Below are 22026 nucleotides of genomic sequence, written 5' to 3'. Positions count from 1 at the left end.
ACGAAAGGAACAAATGGTGTCGGAACGAGTAATGGCGGAGCAAGTAGTGTCGGAGCAAATTATGCCAATGTAGTTTGTTATAAATGTGGAAAACCGGGCCACATTATTAGAAATTGCCCGACCCAGGAGAACACGAATGGACATGGCCGCGGAAGAGTTTTCAATATTAATGCGGCAGAGGCACAGGAAGACCCGGAGCTTGTTACCGGTACGTTTCTTATTGACAATAAATCTGCTTACGTTTTATTTGATTCGGGTGCGGATAGAAGCTATATGAGTAGAGATTTTTGTGCTAAATTAAGTTGTCCATTGACGCCGTTGGATAGTAAATTTTTACTCGAATTAGCAAACGGTAAATTAATTTCAGCAGATAATATATGCCGGAATCGAGAAATTAAACTGGGTAGCAAAATATTTAAGATTGATTTGATACCAGTAGAGTTAGGGAGTTTTGATGTAATAGTTGGCATGGACTGGCTGAAGAAGGTGAAAGCAGAGATCGTATGTTATAAAAATGCAATTCGCATTGTACGAGAAGAAGGAGAACCCTTAATGGTGTACGGAGAAAAGGGTAACATGAAGCTACATCTTATTAGTAATTTGAAGGCACAATAACTAATAAGAAAAGGTTGCTATGCTGTTCTAGCACACGTCGAGAAAGTACAAACTGAAGAAAAGAGCATCAATGATGTTCCCGTCGCAAAAGAATTTCCCGATGTATTTCCGAAAGAATTACCGGGACTACCTCCACATCGATCTGTTGAATTTCAAATAGATCTTGTACCAGGAGATGCACCAATAACTCGTGCTCCTTATAGACTCGCACCCAGCGAGATGAAAGAACTGCAAAGCCAACTGCAAGAACTATTAGAACGTGGTTTCATTCGACCAAGCACATCACCATGGGGAGCTCCTATTTTGTTTGTCAAGAAGAAGGATGGTACATTTAGGTTGTATATTGACTACAGAGAGTTGAATAAACTTACCATTAAAAACCGTTATCCACTGCCGAGAATTGACAACTTATTTGATCAACTACAAGGCTCGTCGGTTTATTCGAAGATCGATTTACGTTCTGGATATCATCAAATGCGAGTAAAGGTGGATGATATTCCAAAAACTGCTTTTAGGACGCGTTATGGTCATTACGAGTTTATGGTTATGCCGTTTGGATTGACTAACGCACCAGCTGTGTTCATGGACCTTATGAACCGAGTTTGTGGGCCATATCTTGACAAGTTTGTCATTGTTTTCATCGATGACATACTTATTTACTCAAAGAATGATTAAGAGCACGAAGAACATTTGAGAAAAGTGCTAGAAGTATTGAGGAAAGAAAAACTGTACGCTAAGTTTTCAAAGTGTGCATTTTGGTTGGAAGAAGTTCAATTCCTCGGTTACATAGTGAACAAAGAAGGTATCCAGGTGGACCCGGCAAAGATCGAAACAGTTGAAAAGTGGGAAACCCCAAAAACTCCGAAGCATATACGTCAATTTTTAGGATTGGCTGGTTACTACAGAAGATTCATCCAAGATTTCTCCAAAATAGCAAAACCCTTGACTGCATTAACGCATAAAGGGAAGAAATTTGAATGAAAGGATGAACAAGAGAAGGCGTTTCAATTATTGAAGAAAAAGCTAACTACGGTACCTATATTGTCATTGCCTGAAAGGAATGATGATTTTGTGATTTATTGTGACGCATCAAAGCAAGGTCTCGGTTGTGTATTAATGCAACGGACGAAGGTGATTGCTTATGCGTCTAGACAATTGAAGATTCACAAGCAAAATTATACGACGCATGATTTGGAATTAGGCGCGGTTGTTTTTTGCATTAAAGACTTAGAGGCACTACTTATATGGGGTCAAAAGTATTATATATACCGACCACAAAAGTCTTCAACACATATTTAATCAGAAACAACTGAATATGAGGCAGCGTAGGTGGATTGAATTGTTGAATGATTACGACTTTGAGATTCGTTACCACCCGGGGAAGGCAAATGTGGTAGCCGACGCCTTGAGCAGAAAAGACAGAGAACCCATTCGAGTAAATTCTATGAATATAATGATTCACACTAACCTTACTACTCAAATAAAGGAGGCGCAACAAGGAGTTTTAAAAGAGGGAAATTTAAAGGATGAAATACCCAAAGGATCGGAGAAGCATCTTAATATTCGGGAAGACGGAACCCGGTATAGGGCTGAAAGAATTTGGGTACCAAAATTTGGAGATATGAGAGAAATGGTACTTAGAGAAGCTCATAAAACCAGATACTCAATACATCCTTGAACGGGGAAGATGTGCAAGGATCGTAAGAAACATTTTTGGTGGCCAGGTATGAAAGCCGATATTGCTAAATATGTAGGAGAATGTTTGACGTGTTCTAAGGTCAAAGCTGAACATCAGAAACCATCAGGTCTACTACAACAACCTGAAATCCCGGAATGGAAATGGGAAAACATTACCATGGATTTCATTACTAAATTGCCAAGGACTGCAAGTGGTTATGATACTATTTGGGTAATAGTTGATCGTCTCACCAAGTCAGCACACTTCCTACCAATAAGAGAAGATGACAAGATGGAGAAGTTAGCACGACTGTATTTGAAGGAAGTCGTCTCCAGACGTGGAATACCAATCTCTATTATCTCTTATAGGGATGGCAGATTTATTTCAAGATTCTAGCATACATTACAGCAAGCATTGAGAACTCGTCTAGACATGAGTACTGCCTATCATCCACAAACTGATGGGCAGAACGAAAGGATGATACAAATGCTTGAAGACATGCTACGAGCTTGTGTTATTGATTTCGGAAATAGTTGGGATAGACATCTACTGTTAGCAGAATTTTCCTACAACAACAGCTACCATTCAAGCATTGAGATGGCGCCGTTTGAAGCACTTAATGGTAGAAAGTGCAGGTCTCCGATTTGTTGGAGTGAAGTGGGGGATAGACAGATTACGGGTCCGGAGATAATACAAGAAACTACCGAGAAAATCATCCAAATTCAACAAAGATTGAAAACTGCCCAGAGTCGACAAAAGAGCTACGCGGACAGTAAAAGAAAAGATATAGAGTTTGAAATTGGAGAAATGGTCATGCTTAAGGTTTCACCTTGGAAAGGCGTTGTTCGATTTGGTAAACGGGGGAAACTAAATCCAAGGTACATTGGACCATTCAAGATTATAGATCGTGTCGGACCAGTAGCTTACCAACTGGAGCTACCTCAACAACTCGCGGCTGTACATAACACTTTCCACGTCTCAAATTTGAAGAAATGTTTTGCTAAAGAAGATCTCACTATTCCGTTGGACGAAATTCAAATCAATGAAAAACTTCAATTCATTGAAGAACCCGTCGAAATAATGGATCGTGAGGTTAAGAGACTTAAACAAAACAAGATACCGATTGTTAAGGTTCGATGGAATGCTCGTAGAGGACCCGAGTTCACCTGGGAGCATGAAGATCAGATGAAGAAGAAATACCCGCATTTATTTCCAGAAGATACGTCAACACCTCCAACTGCTTAAAATTTCGGGACGAAATTTATTTAACGGGTAGGTACTGTAGTGACCCGAACTTTTCCATGTTTATATATATATTAAATGAAATTGTTATTTACATGATTAAGTATTTCCAACATATTAAGCAATCAAACTTTTTAAGACTTGATTAATTGAAATAGGTTTCATATAGACAATTGACCACCCAAGTTGACCGGTGATTCACGAACGTTAAAACTTATAAAAACTATATGATGACATATATATGGTTATATATATAGTTAACATGATTTTATTATAAGTATGTATCTCATTAGGTATTTTAACAATGAGTTATATACATAAAAATGAGACTATTAATTTAAGAAACTCGAAAACGATATATATAACGATTATCGTTATAACAACGTCTTACTAGGTACATATGAATCATATTAAGATATTGATACATTTGGTTAATTATGTTAAATGATAAGTAAATATATTATTAACTGTATTAACAATGAAATACATATGTAAAAATAAGACTACTAACTTAATGATTTCGAAACGAGACATATATGTAACGATTATCGTTGTAACGACATTTAACTGTATATATATCATACTAAGATATATTATATATCATAATATCATGATAATATAACAATTTAACATCTCATTTGTTATAATAAACAATGGGTTAACAACATTCAACAAGATCGTTAACCTAAAGTTTTCAAAACAACATTTACATGTAACGACTAACGATGACTTAACGACTCAGTTAAAATGTATATACATGTAGTGTTTTAATATGTATTCATACACTTTTGAAAGACTTCAAGACACTTATAAAAATACTTCAACTTAACAAAAATTCTTACAATTACATCCTCGTTCAGTTTCATCAACAATTCTACTCGTATGCACCCGTATTCGTACTCGTACAATACACAGCTTTTAGATGTATGTACTATTGGTATATACACTCCAATTATCAGCTCTTAGTAGCCCATGTGAGTCACCTAACACATGTAGGAACCATCATTTGGCAACTAGCATGAAATATCTCATAAAATTACAAAAATATGAGTAATCATTCATGACTTATTTACATGAAAACAAAATTACATATCCTTTATATCTAATCCATACACCAACGACCAAAAACACCTACAAACACTTTCATTCTTCAATTTTATTCATCTAATTGATCTCTCTCAAGTTCTATCTTCTAGTTCTAAGTGTTCTTCATAAATTCCAAAAGTTCTAGTTTCATAAAATCAAGAATACTTCCAAGATTGCAAGTTTACTTCCAAGTTTTCTAAATCCATTCCAAGTAATCATCCAAGATCAAGAAACCTTTGTTACTTACAGTAGGTTATCTTTCTAATACAAGGTAATAATCATATTCAAACTTTAATTCAATTTCTATAACTATAACAATCTTATTTCGAGTGGAAATCTTACTTGAAATTGTTTTCGTGTCATGATTCTGCTTCAAGAACTTTCAAGCCATCCAAGGATCCTTTGAAGCTAGATCCATTTTTCTCATTTCCAGTAGGTTTATCCAAGGAACTTGAGGTAGTAATGATGTTCATAACATCATTCGATTTATACATATAAAGCTATCTTATTCGAAGGTTTAAACTTGTAATCACTAGAACATAGTTTAGTTAATTCTAAACTTGTTCGCAAATAAAAGTTAATCCTTCTAACTTGACTTTTAAAATCAACTAAACATATGTTCTATATCTATATGATATGCTAACTTAATGATTTAAAACCTGGAAACACGAAAAACACCGTAAAACCGGATTTACGCCGTCGTAGTAACACCGCGGGCTGTTTTGGGTTAGTTAATTAAAAACTATGTTAAACTTTGATTTAAAAGTTGTTATTCTGGGAAAATTATTTTTATTATGAACATGAAACTATATCCAAAAATTATGGTTAAACTCAAAGTGGAAGTATATTTTCTAAAATGGTCATCTAGACGTCGTTCTTTCAACTGAAATGACTACCTTTACAAAAAAGACTTGTAACTTATTTTTCCGACGATAAACCTATACTTTTTCTGTTTAGATTCATAAAATAGAGTTCAATATGAAACCATAGTAATTTGATTCACTCAAAACGGATTTAAAATGAAGAAGTTATGGGTAAAACAAGATTGGATAATTTTTCTCATTTTAGCTACGTGAAAATTGGTAACAAATCTATTCCAACCATAACTTAATCAACTTGTATTGTATATTATGTAATCTTGAGATACCATAGACACGTATACAATGTTTCGACCTATCATGTCGACACATCTATATATATTTCGGAACAACCATAGACACTCTATATGTGAATGTTGGAGTTAGCTATACAGGGTTGAGGTTGATTCCAAAATATATATAGTTTGAGTTGTGATCAATACTGAGATACGTATACACTGGGTCGTGGATTGATTCAAGATAATATTTATCGATTTATTTCTGTACATCTAACTGTGGACAACTAGTTGTAGGTTAATAACGAGGACAGCTGACTTAATAAACTTAAAATATCAAAATATATTAAAAGTGTTGTAAATATATTTTGAACATACTGTGATATATATTTATATATTGTTATAGGTTCGTGAATTAAACAGTGGCCAAGTCTTACTTCCCGACGAACTAAAAATCTGTGAAAGTGAGTTATAGTCCCACTTTTAAAATCTAATATTTTTGGGATGAGAATACATGCAGGTTTTATAAATGATTTACAAAATAGACACAAGTACGTGAAACTACATTCTATGGTTGAATTATCGAAATCGAATATGGCCCTTTTTATTAAGTCTGGTAATCTAAGAATTAGGGAACAGACACCCTAATTGACGCGAATCCTAAAGATAGATCTATTGGGCCTAACAAACCCCATCCAAAGTACCAGATGCTTTAGTACTTCGAAATTTATATCATATCCGAAGGGTGTCCCGGAATGATGGGGATATTATTATATATGCATCTTGTTAATGTCGGTTACCAGGTGTTCACCATATGAATGATTTTTATCTCTATGTATGGGATGTGTATTGAAATATGAAATCTTGTGGTCTATTGTTACGATTTGATATATATATAGGTTAAACCTATAACTCACCAACATTTTTGTTGACGTTTAAAGCATGTTTATTCTCAGGTGAATACTAAGAGCTTCCGCTGTTGCATACTAAAATAAGGACAAGATTTGGAGTCCATGTTTGTATGATATTGTGTAAAAACTGCATTCAAGAAACTGATTTCGATGTAACATATTTGTATTGTAAACCATTATGTAATGGTCGTGTGTAAACAGGATATTTTAGATTATCATTATTTGATAATCTACGTAAAGCTTTTTAAACCTTTATTTATGAAATAAAGGTTATGGTTTATTTTAAAAATGAATGCAGTCTTTGAAAAACGTCTCATATAGAGGTCAAAACCTCGCAACGAAATCAATTAATATGGAACGTTTTTAATCAATAAGAACGGGACATTTCAAGTACGAACATTATGACCAATCCCATTACAACGATGGCACTTTCTCCTATTTACAGACGAATTACTGGCAGCCACTTCTCGAGCACTTTTATACCTTTTACTGCTGCGTTGACCTTTGTTTGGAACGACAACTGGAGCACGAACCTTTACATTACTTGGCTTTAAAAATCCCAAAACATTCTCAATTTGTTGAACCTTTGTTACTGAAGAATGTTGGTCAGGAATGGAAGGTGCAAATTCTTTAACAAAGCCATCAAACTTATCACTAAAAAGCTGGAGTATTTCTTTGTCATTCTTACAATTAGAAACAACTCTCCTAAAGGTATTGAAAAGATGTTTGGTAATCATGTAGGCATCAGAATGCTAATTAACACCAGCAAAAATAACATTCAAAGATTCAGATGAATCTCTAGTCCACCTCCTCAATATGTGTTGTTTAGGAATTTGAAAAATGTCATTAATTTCATAAACATGAAATATGTGACGACACAAACGACCTTCACGGTTGAACAACAGACACGAACAATGTGCTTCACCAGATACAGAATGAAGAGATATCTGAGGGAAAAAATATATATATATATATATATATATATATATATATATATATATATATATATATATATATATATATATATATATATATATATATATATATATATATATATATATATATAAACAAAAACAAAAAGGTACATAAATAACAGAAACAAACGGAAAAAAATGAAAAAACTAACCTTGTAAATCATTTTCTTACGAGGAGGAATGAACTTTTCCTGAACTTCAATAATCTTTTTAAGTTCTTCATCACCCTCAGCAACACAACTTATTCGAGAACACATTTTATCAGATTGAAAAATTTCATCTTGAACTAACAAAAAAAAGGTGGGAGTGTACACGTCTCTTGCATGAAGCTCAATCGACTTAACAGTTCTACACTTAATAGATCTGCTTTCCATTTGAGAATCTATCAATCTGGTATTATGACGCTGCTTATCCATGGCAGCATCAAATCTAGAAAAGAAATCAACTAAATTTGAATGCTTATTTTTACATTTAGAGAAAAACGAATTCTCACTTTCAGATAATGAGGATGTTCGCATTAAGCCATTCATTGGTACACCTCTAAAAAGCAAGGAATCCACATCTCCTTGATTGCATACATATCGTCAAACCACTTTGCACCATCTAACTCAAAATCTTCAATTAACGACTTCCAATGTCTTTCAAAAGATGATACAGACATTTCTTTGTTCCAAAATATGTAATTCATACGTTTGCGGAAACCTTTATTATTATACAAAACATAACCAACCTGAAAAACAAATGTAACAAAACAAAAAATATTAAGATACATCATATGAATATTAACAAAAATAATATAACTTAGTATTGAAAAAACAAATAGATATTAAAATACAACACATGAATGATAACAAAAAAATGAATAAAAAGTTACCATTTCATTTAAGAAAATATAAAAAACAGGAGATGAATGATAAAAAAATAAAATAATTAATAAATATACATAAAAAGTTACATGTTCTTTAAAATAAAAGTTACCTTATCCTTTAACTTCTGACTGATGTGCCACATACATAATCTGTGTTTTACAGTTTTAAACTTCTCAGCCACCGCTTCCAACACTGCAGGGTCTTGATCAGTAGTAACCAAACCAGGTTCATTAGAGAAAGTTTTTAGAAAACAGTCAATAAACCATTTGTACGAATCAATAGTTTCACGCGATAGCAATGCAGCACCAAAAATAACAAGCTTCTTGTGATTATCAATACCAGTGATAGGAACAAATCTCATATTGTACTTGAAAAAAAAATAATACAAAAAACAACATTAAGAGCTAACATACAACTAAAGAATGTTAAAACAAAAACAAGTTCAAATAAAAACCTAAAACAAAAAAAAAAACAAAAAATACCTATTGGTACCATATGTTGCATCAAATGACACAATGTCACCAAATTCTTTGTAATTCATTTTAGACAACTGATCAGCCCAAAAAACACCAGTTAAACAACCTTCTTCATCACATCTATACTCGCAAGTAAAATCAGGTAAAACCTCCTTCTTCCTAAGCAGATTTTCAATGACAATGTGAGCATCAGTTTCACAAATATGCCTTAGCAGATCACGCCTAAAATTTTTGTAATCTACATTAGTAGGACCAACCATATCATAACCACCACTAATATCACAGTTAATATGATGAGCAAGCATAGGGCCAATATTAGACTTCGAAGCAAGATCCTGAACAAAGTTTATATCAAAATACTGCATCTTTCTCTTCTTGTTCAGCGAATTCTTATTAGCTTCACAAACAAGCTTATGATTGTGCCCCTCAAAAAACTTGAAAATGAATATCTTACCATTTTCATATTTACACCTTAGATGTAACATCCCGTTTTTCTCGTACGTATCGAAAGGTACATACTTAATCATTTGTACGTTTATAACTCGTTAGCTTATGCGTAAATGTATGAATATATGTGTAGATATATATACATATATGTATACTTGATAATGTGTGCATATATAAGTTTAAACATGGGTTTTGTTAGCGTTAAGTCTTGTGAGACTATTGTTGAAGGCTAGGTGAAAATAGGAAGCGGGTTTGGATTGTACAAATTAAATAACATCGAAAATTGTTTAAGGTGGTCGAGCTGTTCAGATGCAGCTTTAGGCCGCGCCGCGGCAAATGGGTCCGCGCCGCGGCATATCGAGCGAACCAGGATCAGAGAGTGGGTTAAGAAGGGTCGAATTTCCCTTTATGTGTCGCGCCGCGATGAATGGAGCCGCGACGCGGCAGTCCTGCTGGATAGAATCCGGACTTAGCTCATTTAAGGGGCAAAATGGTAATTTGATATGTAGATCTGATGGGAGCATTAAATCTCCACCACTTATCCATTTAATTCAATTTCTTTTTCTCTTTTCTTTCCATTTTCTCTCCCAAAACACAAAACCCATTTAGATTAAATTTAAGATTTGGAGTTGGAGAATTGTGAATCAAACCTTGGAGCAAGAATTAAAGTTGTTCTTTGTGTCTCAAACTATGCGTTGATAGTCTCGGTAAGTTCTAACTCTATGTTTTGAGTTTTAATTGGTTAATGGCTAGGGTTTTGGTTACTAGAGACTTGTATGACCCTTTTGGGGGTAAAATGGGTGAATTTGGGTTATATTGTGGTAATGAAAACCCTAATAGCCATAATCTAGGGTTTGGACTAATGGTAAATAGGTCATGTTTGACAAGTTTGAAAGTGTATGTGTCAAAATGGGTCAAATAGAGTAATGTTGACCTAGTTTGGGTGAAATGGGTATGAATTACCCTAAGTTTGTGTTAGTTGAAATTGGTAGACTTTAATTCACTAGCTTTAATGATTAAAGTCGATTCTTAGCCATTTAAGGGGCGGATGTGATGTGGTTGAGCCATTTAATGCGAGTTGGGTCATTAAATGCTCAAGTAGGTGTAATGTGGTTAATTCCACTAGTTTGTGTATTAAATTTGTATTTAATGTATTAGGTACATTGCTTTGAAGTCGAAAGTGCGTAATCACCATCCTTGTGTCAAGGTGAGTGGAATACTTATGCGTATATGTATATAATGTATTTATTTGAGTAGGAGGAATGTGGCTTTGTCGCGTTGTTTAAGACATCACGTCCTATGTAACGAGTAGTATTGTCGCGTTGTTTAAGACACTACTCATTGTTTGATTGACATGTGGTATTGTCGTGTTGCCTAAGGCAACACATTGTCATGGGAGTGGATGTCGCGTTGTTTAAGACACCACTCATCGTTTTGATTGGCATGTGGAATTCGTTGCGTTGTTCAAGACACCACATTGTCATGGGGGTGAGTGAGTCGCATTGTTTAAGACATCACCCAGGGGATTAGTGATTACACATTGTTTAAGTAACACTAACGGATGTTATGAACTCCAACGGTCTTTTAAGTACCGTTCCCTTGTTCGATTGGTTAACCATGGTTGTAAGAATGTTGTGTTAGCATATTTAATTATGAACTATATGCTATTGGTATTGCTAGCTCCTTATGAATTCACGGTTATTGGTATATGCTTAATGTTGTGCATGGTTGTCGAATTGCTAGCTCGTGTACGATAATGTATAAGTGATGCAAGTAAGTAGATTATATATGTATGTGTATAATTATTGCATTCACTAAGCTTTGTTTACCCTCTCGTTGTTTACCTCTTTATAGGTTCGGTTGTGGACAAGGGTAAGGGCATTATTTTGGAGTAGAGTTCCCGCTTTGTTGATAGGGGATGCCTTTTTGGAAGTGTTAGCTCTTTGGAGTTTGACCGAGACTTGGGTAGTTTAACCCCAAACACCATGCTCGTCGAGTGTCGTTTGGATTATAAACTACCATTGTAGTGGGTCAAACTTGTATTAAAATTAATTAATGGCCTTCGTGCCTTTTGTAAAGATTTAAATTGATGTACGTTTAAATGGAACTTGTGGAATGGTTTACATATTTAATTGGCACGTAAATGTGTATTAAAAAAAAAAATTTATCGTATGGAATACGGGTTGGGTTGTTTCAAGTGGTATCAGAGCATGGTCTAAGGAATTTAGGCGACTTGAGATAGGTGCCTAGACTTAGACTTTTTTGTGCATGCGCTTTTATGCGGGACTTGTAGGACTTTGGGTCTAATCGGGAATTTGTTAGTGCTTAGGTCTATATGATTTAACCTTGCATTAATTGTTTGTGTTGAAGTTATAATCATCAAGTGAGATAGACGTTGTACTAGCAAGTTAATGCGACGTGCTCGCGTAACAATGATTAGCTACCGCTGTTACGGGTGCAAATCGTGTCAAACAAGTAATGTACGACGATTGTTGAGCAAGATGGAGTAGTGTGGCGTATATGCATATACAATTGTGTTATGTCCTTTCGTTTCGTTGTTTAATCTAATTCATTTTATAGAATAAAGATGAGAAACGGGCACGACACCAATGATGGAAGTACGAGTGAGGACGTTGAGTTCACGGCCAAAGTTGAGGCCATCTTTAAATGTCAAAAGGCGGAGTTCCTCGAGGATGTTAAGAAAATGTTTCTAGATACAATTGACGAGCAATTAGTCAATGTAGTCAAGGAGCAAGTGAAGGCCGTTCTTCAAGAGGATAATGTGGGGAGACGGGACTTCTTCTATAATAATTTCAAGGACTCTCAACCTCCTACCTTCGATGGTGAATGGGACCCACTTAAGAGTGCCCGTTGGATCTTCGATATGGAGGGGGAGTTTCGTACGTGTGAATGCCCTCTTGATAAAAAGACGAGATATGGTTGTAGCATGTTAAGGGGTGATGCTAAATTGTGGTGGGACGCGAAGATCCGACTTTATGGCGAAGAACAATGCATGGAGTTCACATGGGATGAATTCAAGGTGGAGTTTTTCGATGAATACCGAACTTCGGCCGATCTTACAAGGCTTAAGGATGAACTACGTTCCTTGAGGCAAGGGTCGATGGATTTGAACACTCTCAAATCCGTGTTTTTGTCCAAGACCCAATTTTGCCCGGAGTATGTCGGGAATGATAAAATGTTGAAAGAAGATTTCTATCGAATCTTGAATGATAACTATCAAGAGAAAATTAGTGTGAACGTGGTGAAGTGCTTCGATGAATTGTTCAATATGGCGAAGGGTTTTGAGGCGCTTGTGCTAAGAAAAGGTGGTTTTACTTTTGGTAAGAGGAAGTTCGAAGCTACTAGTCATTCGAACAAGAAGAGTAAAGGTGCAACCGATAGTGTGGGTAGTGTGAAGAAGAGTGCTCCGGGGGAATTTCGTTATTCTTGTCATAATTGTGGGCGAAGGGGGCACATGGCCCGTGATTGCACCAATCCACCTTCTACAGCCAAATTTACTTGTTTCAATTGTGGTAAAGAAAGGCACAAGAGGCCCGAGTGTCCCGAGTTACGCAATGATAATGTCAAGCGGCTAGAGAAGGCGGCGGGTATGGCTAGGGGTCGTAATTACTTGATGACGAACGAAGAAGCCAAACAATCCAATGAAGTCGTTTCAGGTACTTTCATGGTTAACTCTAATCCGGCATGGATCCTATTTGATAGCGGTGCGAATTTGTCGTTTGTATCTCCAAAATTTGTGCCTAGACTTAATAAGCCTTTAGCTAAGTTAAGTCGTCCGGTAGAAGTCGAAATAGCGGACGGTAAGACGGTGTTAGTGGTTGATGTGTGTAAAAATTGTGATGTCGTTTTTGGTACCGAAAACTTTAAGATTGATCTTATCCCGATGACTTTGGGCGATTTCGATATCGTTGTTGGTATGGATTGGCTCGATCATAATAGAGCCGATATTGCATGCCACGAAAAATTTATTCGTGTAAAGGCCCCAAGTGGGGGAGAGTTAATTATTCACGGCGATAAACGAAGAAGATTTGTGCCTATATGTTCTTTTGCACGGGCACGTCGTTTTCTTGTTAGTGGTGGCATAGCTTATCTTGCCCATGTTGTTGATACTCGTGATGAGCCACCCCCCATTCTTGAAATTCCGGTGGTTAGTGAATTCGAAGACGTTTTTCCGGACGAGTTACCGGGTGTTCTGGCGGAAAGACAAGTAGAATTTCGCATTGAGTTGGTTCCGGGGGCTACCCCCATTGCTAAAACTCCTTATCATTTAGCATCAACAGAAATACAAGAGTTTCTAAATCAAACCCAAGAGTTACTTGAGAAGGGTTTTATTTGACCGAGTGCTTCGCCATGGGGCGCTCCGGTTTAATTCGTAAAGAAGAAGGATGGTAGTATGCGGATGTGCATCGATTACCGGGAGTTAAATAAAGTGACGATCAAGAATCGTTATCCTTTGCCTAGGATTGACGATTTGCTTGACCAACTCCAAGGTGCAACGTATTTCTCTAAAATCGACCTACGGTTCAGCTATCACCAAATGCGGGTCCGTGAGGAAGATATCGAGAAAACGGCTTTTCGAACTAGTTATGGGCATTTTGAGTTTTTGGTTATGCCTTTTGGTCTTACGAATGCACCGGCGGCATTCATGGACCTTATGAACCGAGTGAGCCAACCTATGTTGGACAAGTCGGTGATTGTGTTCATTGACGACATACTAGTCTACTCGAAAAGTATGAATGAACATGAACGTCATTTGCGAGAAGTATTGAAGACGTTAAGAAAGGATAAGTTGTATGCCAAGTTCTCCAAATGTGAATTTTGGCTAAGGGAGGTTCCATTCCTTGGCCACATTGTGAACAAGGACGGTATTCAAGTAGATCCGGGGAAGATTAAGACGGTAAAGAGTTGGAGACAACCGACTACGCCTACGGAGGTCCGAAGTTTTCTCGGATTGGCTGGTTATTATCGTCGGTTTATCCAAGACTTTTCTAAGATCGCTTCTTCATTGACGAAGTTGACGAGGAAGGACGCGAGATTTAATTGGGAAAACGAGCAAGAAATTGCTTTTCAATTGTTAAAAGAGAAGTTGTGCCAAGCTCCGGTGTTAGTGTTGCCAGAAGGAGTGGAAGACATGACGGTTTATTGTGATGCTTCGTTAAATGAGCTCGGGTGTGTTCTAATGCAAAGAGGTAAAGTCATTGCTTATGCCTCTCGACAACTAAAAGAACACGAAACGAGATATCCGACTCATGATCTTGAGTTGGCGGACGTTGTGCATGCGTTGAAAATTTGGCGCCATTACTTGTATGGTGTCAAGAGTACGATTTATTCGGATCATAAGAGTTTGAAACATCTCTTTAATCAATGAGATTTAAATTATCGTCAACGTAGGTGGATGGATGTGGTAAAAGATTATGACTGTGAAATACTTTATCATCCGGGCAAGGCGAATGTAGTCGCGGATGCGTTAAGTCGAAAGAGTCATCACCCGGCGTTACGATTGGGATTGTTACGTATGATTATTACTAACGATTTTCTTGAAAAACTTGGTGTGATTCAAATAGAGGCTTATGTTCACAACAAGCATGCGGAACGAATTGTGGGGCAATCGGAACTCATTACTATGGGTTCGCGTGGGTTGTTGTCTTTTCAAGGAAGAGTGTGGGTGCCTAAGATGGGTGATTATCGATAAGTGCTACTTGATGAAGCACATAGGTCAAAGTATTCCATTCATCCGGGCGCGACGAAAATGTATCTTGACTTGAGGAAGGATTATTGGTGGCCGGGCATGAAACGCGATGTCGTAAAATATGTTGAATAATGTGTTACATGTTTGCAAGTTAAAGCCGAACACCAAAAGCCGTATGGTAAGTTGCAACCGTTAGAAATCCCAAAATGGAAATGGGAGCACATTACCATGGATTTCATCACAAAGTTACCTAAAACGGCGAGAACCCAATTTGATTCGATTTGGATTATAGTTGATCGATTGACGAAAAGTGCTTTGTTTCTTCCCATTAAGGAAGAAATATCGTCGGAGACGTTGGCTAAGTAGTTTATCAAGGAAGTCATCTCTCAACACGGGGTTCCTATATCTATTATTTCGGATCGAGATACCCGTTTTACATCTCGGTTTTGGGAAAAGTTTCACGAAGATATGGGTACACAATTGAAACTGAGCACGGCGTATCATCCTCAAACGGACGGTCAAACCGAACGTACGAATCAAACATTGGAGGATATGTTACGGGCGTGTATTATTGATTTTGGTGGTAGTTGGGACGAGCACTTACCTTTGGTGGAATTCTCGTACAATAATAGTTATCATACTAGTATCGGGATGCCGCCATATGAGATGCTTTATGGGTATAGGTGTCGAACCCCGATTTGTTGGGGTGAAGTGGGACAAAAGGAAATCGGGAGTACCGATTTGGTCTTAGAGATGAATAGCAAAATTGATATTATTCGAGAGCATATGAAAAAGGCTCAAGATAGGCAAAATTCGTATGCCGACAAGCGTAGACGAACGATCGAATTTCAAGAAGGTGACATGGTGATGCTTAAGGTTTCGCCATGGAAGGGTATTATTCGATTTCCAAAATGAGGAAAGTTAGCTCCTCGGTTTATTGGACCATTTAAGGTTTTAGCTCGTGTTGGTGAAGTCGCGTATCGTTTGGAATTACCCGAAGAGCTTTCGGGGATCCATAATACATTTCATGTTTCCCATCTCCGTAAGTGTCTTGCGGATGATTCATCTTGGGTGCCTTTAGACGAGATTGAGCTAAATAATAAGTTAGAGTATATTGAGGAGCCGATCGCTATACTCGATGAGAAGGTCAAGAAGTTAAGACATAAAGAGGTAAGGACCTTTAAAGTCCAATGGTGTTGAAGTAAAGGTTCCGAATTTACTTGGGAGCCCGAAGAGTTCGTATTGGTTTATCTTCCAGCTTGTCATGTGGCTTGGATCGCGAGGACGCGCTCCGATTCAAGTGGGGGAGAGTTGTAACATCCCGTTTTTCCCGTACGTATCGAAAGGTACATACTTAATCATTTGTACGTTTATAACTCGTTAGCTTATGCGTAAATGTATGAATATATGTGTAGATATATATATACATATATGTATACTTGATAATGTGTGCATATATAAGTTTAAACATGGGTTTTGTTAGCGTTAAGTCTTGTGAGACTATTGTTGAAGGCTAGGTGAAAATAGGAAGTGGGTTTGGATTGTACAAATTAAATAACATCGAAAATTGTTTAAGGTGGTCGAGCTGTTCAGATGCAGCCTTAGGCCACGCAGCGACAAATGGGTCCGCGCCGCGGTATATCGAGCGAACCAGGATCAGAGAGTGGGTTGAGAAGGGTCGAATTTCCCTTTATGTGTCACGCCGCGACGAATGGAGCCGCGCCGCGACAGTCCTGCTGGATAGAATCCGGACTTAGCTCATTTAAGAGGTTTTAAGGGGCAAAATGGTAATTTGACATGTAGATCTGATGGGAGCATTAAATCTCCACCACTTATCCATTTAATTCAATTTCTTTTTCTCTTTTCTTTCCATTTTCTCTCCCAAAACACAAAACCCATTTAGATTAAATTTAAGATTTGGAGTTGGAGAATTGTGAATCAAACCTTGTAGCAAGAATTAAAGTTGTTCCTTGTGTCTCAAACTACGCGTTGATAGTCTCGGTAAGTTCTAACTCTAACTCTAAGTTTTGAGTTTTAATTGGTTAATGGCTAGGGTTTTAGTTACTAGAGACTTGTATGACCCTTTTGGGGGTAAAATGGTTGAATTTGGGTTATGTTGTGGTAATGAAAACCCTAATAGCCATAATCTAGGGTTTGGACTAATGGTAAATAGGTCATGTTTGACAAGTTTGAAAGTGTATGTGTCAAAATGGGTCAAATAGAGTAATGTTGACCTAGTTTGAGTGAAATGGGTATGAATTACCCTAAGTTTGTGTTAGTTGAAATTGGTAGACTTTAATTCACTAGCTTTAATGATTAAAGTCGAGTCTTAGCCATTTAAGGGGCGGTTGTGGTGTGGTTGAGCCATTTAATGCGAGTTGGGTCATTAAATGCTCAAGTAGGTGTAATGTGGTTAATTCCACTAGTTTGTGTATTAAATTTGTATTTAATGTATTAGGTACATTGCTTTGAAGTCGGAAGTACGTAATCACCATCCTTGTGTCAAGGTGAGTGGAATACTTATGCGTATATGTATATAATTTATTTATTTGAGTAGGAGGAATGTGGCTTTGTCGCGTTGTTTAAGACACCACGTCCTATGTAACGAGTAGTATTGTCGCGTTGTTTAAGACACTACTCATTGTTTGATTGACATGTGGTATTGTCGTGTTGTCTAAGGCAACACATTGTCATGGGAGTGGATGTCGCGTTGTTTAAGACACCACTCATCGTTTTGATTGGCATGTGGAATTCGTCATTTTGTTCAAGACGCCACATTGTCATGGGGGTGAGTGAGTCGCGTTGTTTAAGACATCACCCGGGGGATTAGTGATTACGCGTTGTTTAAGTAACACTAACGGATGTTATGAACTCCAACGGTCCTTTAAGTACCGTTCCTTTGTTCGATTGGTTAACCATGGTTGTAAGAATGTTGTGTTAGCATATTTAATTATGAACTATATGCTATTGGTATTGCTAGCTCCTTATGAATTCGCGGTTATTGGTATATGCTTAATGTTGTGCATGGTTGTCGAATTGCTAGCTCGTGTACGATAATGTGTAAGTGATGCAAGTAAGTAGATTATATATGTATGTGTATAATTATTGCATTCACTAAGCTTTGCTTACCCTCTCGTTGTTTACCTCTTTATAGGTTCGGTTGTGGACAAGGGTAAGGGCATTATTTTGGAGTAGAGTTCCCGCTTTGTTGATAGGGGATGCCTTTTTGGAAGTGTTGGCTATTTGGAGTTTGACCGAGACTTGGGTAGTTTAACCCCAAACACCATGGTCGTCGAGTGTCATTTGGATTATAAACTATCATTGTAGTGGGTCAAACTTGTATTAAAATTAATTAATGGCCTTCGTGCCTTTTGTAAACATTTAAATTGATGTACGTTTAAATGGAACTTGTGGAATGGTTTACATATTTAATTGGCGCGTAAATGTGTATTAAAAAAAAATTATCGTATGGAATACGGGTTGGGTTGTTTCATTAGACTAGCCTCACAACCACACTTAATTGTTGAAGACTTACGGTTAGCAAATTTAGGAGGTTTATTCGAAGAATGTTCATCATTAACCTGATTATCAACAACTTCTTTACCTTTCCTAGATTGACGTTTCGATTTATTGTTCACAGCCTCCGCATGATTAGAAATAACACTTGAATTTCTTTTCGATATATCAACATGATTAGAAACAACACAGGGTTCATTAACAAGAGTATCAATAGCTAATCTTTTAGGAACACCCGACCTGATACACCTGAACACAACGTAATTGATAGTACCATCAGCCAACCTATTAAATGAAGCTTTCTTTACATCAAATCCAGCACATTCAGCATAACTCTCATAAAAACGCATGCAATGATCATAAGAAGGATAAACAGAATCAACAACAGGCTTTAATGCATCAGGAACTACTGGAAACCATAACCTAGAACCATTTGAAGTTCGATGCTCAACTGAACTCAGTATATGATTATATTCATCAATAACAGGGAAAGCATTCAGAACATCTGTAAAAGAAAAAAAAACTTAAGTAAGAACTATAAAAAATATTAACATACATGTGATGTACCATAATAAGTAACGCGAGAACATGAAAAAAGTAACAAAAGTTTTGGATCAAAAAGTAAAATGCATCTGATGTATGATAGGATCTAAGAAAAATAACATAAATTATGAATACGAATTAAACAAATAACACACATATGACGTATGCTAATATAATGATAAAAACAGTATTGTATTACAGTAAAATGCATCTTATGTATGATAATATCTAATGATAAATCAAAATAATGTATAGGTATTAAACAAATAACATACATATGACGTATGTTAATATAATGATAAAAACAGTAAAATGCATCTGATGTATAATAATATCTAAAAGAAAATTAAATATTGTATAGGTAATAAACAATAACATACATATGATGTATGTTTATATATTGATGAAAACAGTATTGTATTACAGTACAATGCATCTGATGTATGATAACATGTAAAGATAAAACACATATTGTATAGGTATTAAACAATAACATACATACAATGTATGATAATATATTGATGAAAACCGTATTAGATTCTATAAAATTGAGAATAAAACAGCAACATACATTGAATGAATGATAGTAGAAAAAGTAAAATAAAACAGTAACAGATGAAAATTAAATAATTATAAAACTTACCAGATGAATCAGCGATATCAATTCCAGAAACATTAGGAGATACAGGATGATTAATGTAGTGACCCGAACTTTTCCATGTTTATATATATATTAAATGAAATTGTTATTTACATGATTAAGTGTTTCCAACATGTTAAGCAATCAAACTTGTTAAGACTTGATTAATTGGAATAGGTTTCATATAGACAATTGACCACCCAAGTTGACCGGTGATTCACGAATGTTAAAACTTGTAAAAACTATACGATGACATATATATGGTTATATATATAGTTAACATGATTTTATTATAAGTATGTATCTTATTAGGTATTTTAACAATGAGTTATATACATAAAAATGAGACTATTAATTTAAGAAACTCGAAAACGATATATATAACGATTATCGTTATAACAACGTCTTAATAGGTACATATGAATCATATTAAGATATTGATACACTTGGTTAATTATGTTAAATTATAAGTAAATATATTATTAAGTGTATTAACAATGAAATACATATGTAAAAATAAGACTACTAACTTAATGATTTCGAAACGAGACATATATGTAACGATTATCGTTGTAACGACATTTAACTGTATATATATCATACTAAGATATATTATATATCATAATATCATGATAATATAACAATTTAACATCTCATTTGTTATAATAAACAATGGGTTAACAATATTCAACAAGATCGTTAACCTAAAGGTTTCAAAACAACGTTTACATGTAACGACTAACGATGACTTAACGACTCAGTTAAAATGTATATACATGTAGTGTTTTAATATGTATTCATACACTTTTGAAAGACTTCAAGACACTTATCAAAATACTTCTACTTAACAAAAATGCTTACAATTACATCCTCGTTCAGTTTCATCAATAATTCTACTCGTATGCACCCGTATTCGTACTCGTACAATACACAGCTTTTAGATGTATGTACTATTGGTATATACACTCCAATGATCAGCTCTTAGCAGCCCATGTGAGTCACCTAACACATGTGGGAACCATCATTTGGCAACTAGCATGAAATATCTCATAAAATTACAAAAATATGAGTAATCATTCATGACTTATTTACATGAAAACAAAATTACATATCCTTTATATCTAATCCATACACCAATGACCAAAAACACCTACAAACACTTTCATTCTTCAATTTTATTCATCTAATTGATCTCTCACAAGTTCTATCTTCAAGTTCTAAGTGTTCTTCATAAATTCCAAAAGTTCTAGTTTCATAAAATCAAGAATACTTCCAAGATTGCAAGTTTACTTCCAAGTTATCTAAATCCATTCCAAGTAATCATCCAAGATCAAGAAACCTTTGTTACTTACAGTAGGTTATCTTTCTAATACAAGGTAATAATCATATTCAAACTTTAATTCAATTTCGATAACTATAACAATCTTATTTCGAGTGGAAATCTTACTTGAAATTGTTTTCGTGTCATGATTCTGCTTCAAAAACTTTCAAGCCATCCAAGGATCCTTTGAAGCTAGATCTATTTTTCTCATTTCCAGTAGGTTTATCCAAGGAACTTGAGGTAGTAATGATGTTCATAACATCATTCGATTCATACATATAAAGCTATCTTATTCGAAGGTTTAAACTTGTAATCACTAGAACATAGTTTAGTTAATTCTAAACTTGTTCGCAAATAAAAGTTAATCCTTCTAACTTGACTTTTAAAATCAACTAAACACATGTTCTATATCTATATGATATGCTAACTTAATGATTTAAAACCTGGAAACACGAAAAACACCGTAAAACCGGATTTACGCCGTCGTAGTAACACCGCGGGCTGTTTTGGTTAGTTAATTAAAAACTATGATAAAATTTGATTTAAAAGTTTTTATTCTGGGAAAATTATTTTTATTATGAACATGAAACTATATCCAAAAATTATGGTTAAACTCAAAGTGGAAGTATGTTTTCTAAAATGGTCATCTAGACGTCGTTATTTCGACTGAAATGACTACCTTTACAAAAACGACTTGTAACTTATTTTTCTGACTATAAACCTATACTTTTTATGTTTAGATTCATAAAATAGAGTTCAATATGAAACCATAGCAATTTGATTCACTCAAAACGGATTTAAAATGAAGAAGTTATGGGTAAAACAAGATTGGATAATTTTTCTCATTTTAGCTACGTGAAAATTGGTAACAAATCTATTCCAACCATAACTTAATCAACTTGTAT

At 35.6% G+C, this 22026-nt stretch overlaps 1 protein-coding gene across 1 annotated transcript; it reads right to left on the bottom strand.

Moving 5' to 3' along the window:
• Positions 1 to 8125: 8125 nt before the first annotated feature.
• On the bottom strand, positions 8126 to 19836 carry LOC139901516 (protein FAR1-RELATED SEQUENCE 5-like). The gene is made up of 6 exons (XM_071884218.1): positions 19804 to 19836; positions 19206 to 19266; positions 18637 to 19122; positions 8951 to 9341; positions 8578 to 8824; positions 8126 to 8329 (listed from the first exon to the last, which is right to left on the bottom strand). The coding sequence occupies exons 1-6, from the start codon at positions 19834 to 19836 to the stop codon at positions 8126 to 8128; spliced, it is 1422 nt and encodes a 473-aa protein (XP_071740319.1).
• Positions 19837 to 22026: the final 2190 nt, after the last annotated feature.

The sequence above is a fragment of the Rutidosis leptorrhynchoides genome, chromosome 3 (assembly GCF_046630445.1).
Source record: "Rutidosis leptorrhynchoides isolate AG116_Rl617_1_P2 chromosome 3, CSIRO_AGI_Rlap_v1, whole genome shotgun sequence".
Taxonomy (NCBI): domain Eukaryota; kingdom Viridiplantae; phylum Streptophyta; class Magnoliopsida; order Asterales; family Asteraceae; genus Rutidosis; species Rutidosis leptorrhynchoides.
The sequence above is the reverse complement of the archived record's forward strand: the minus strand, read 5'-3'. Positions and strand labels throughout refer to the sequence as shown.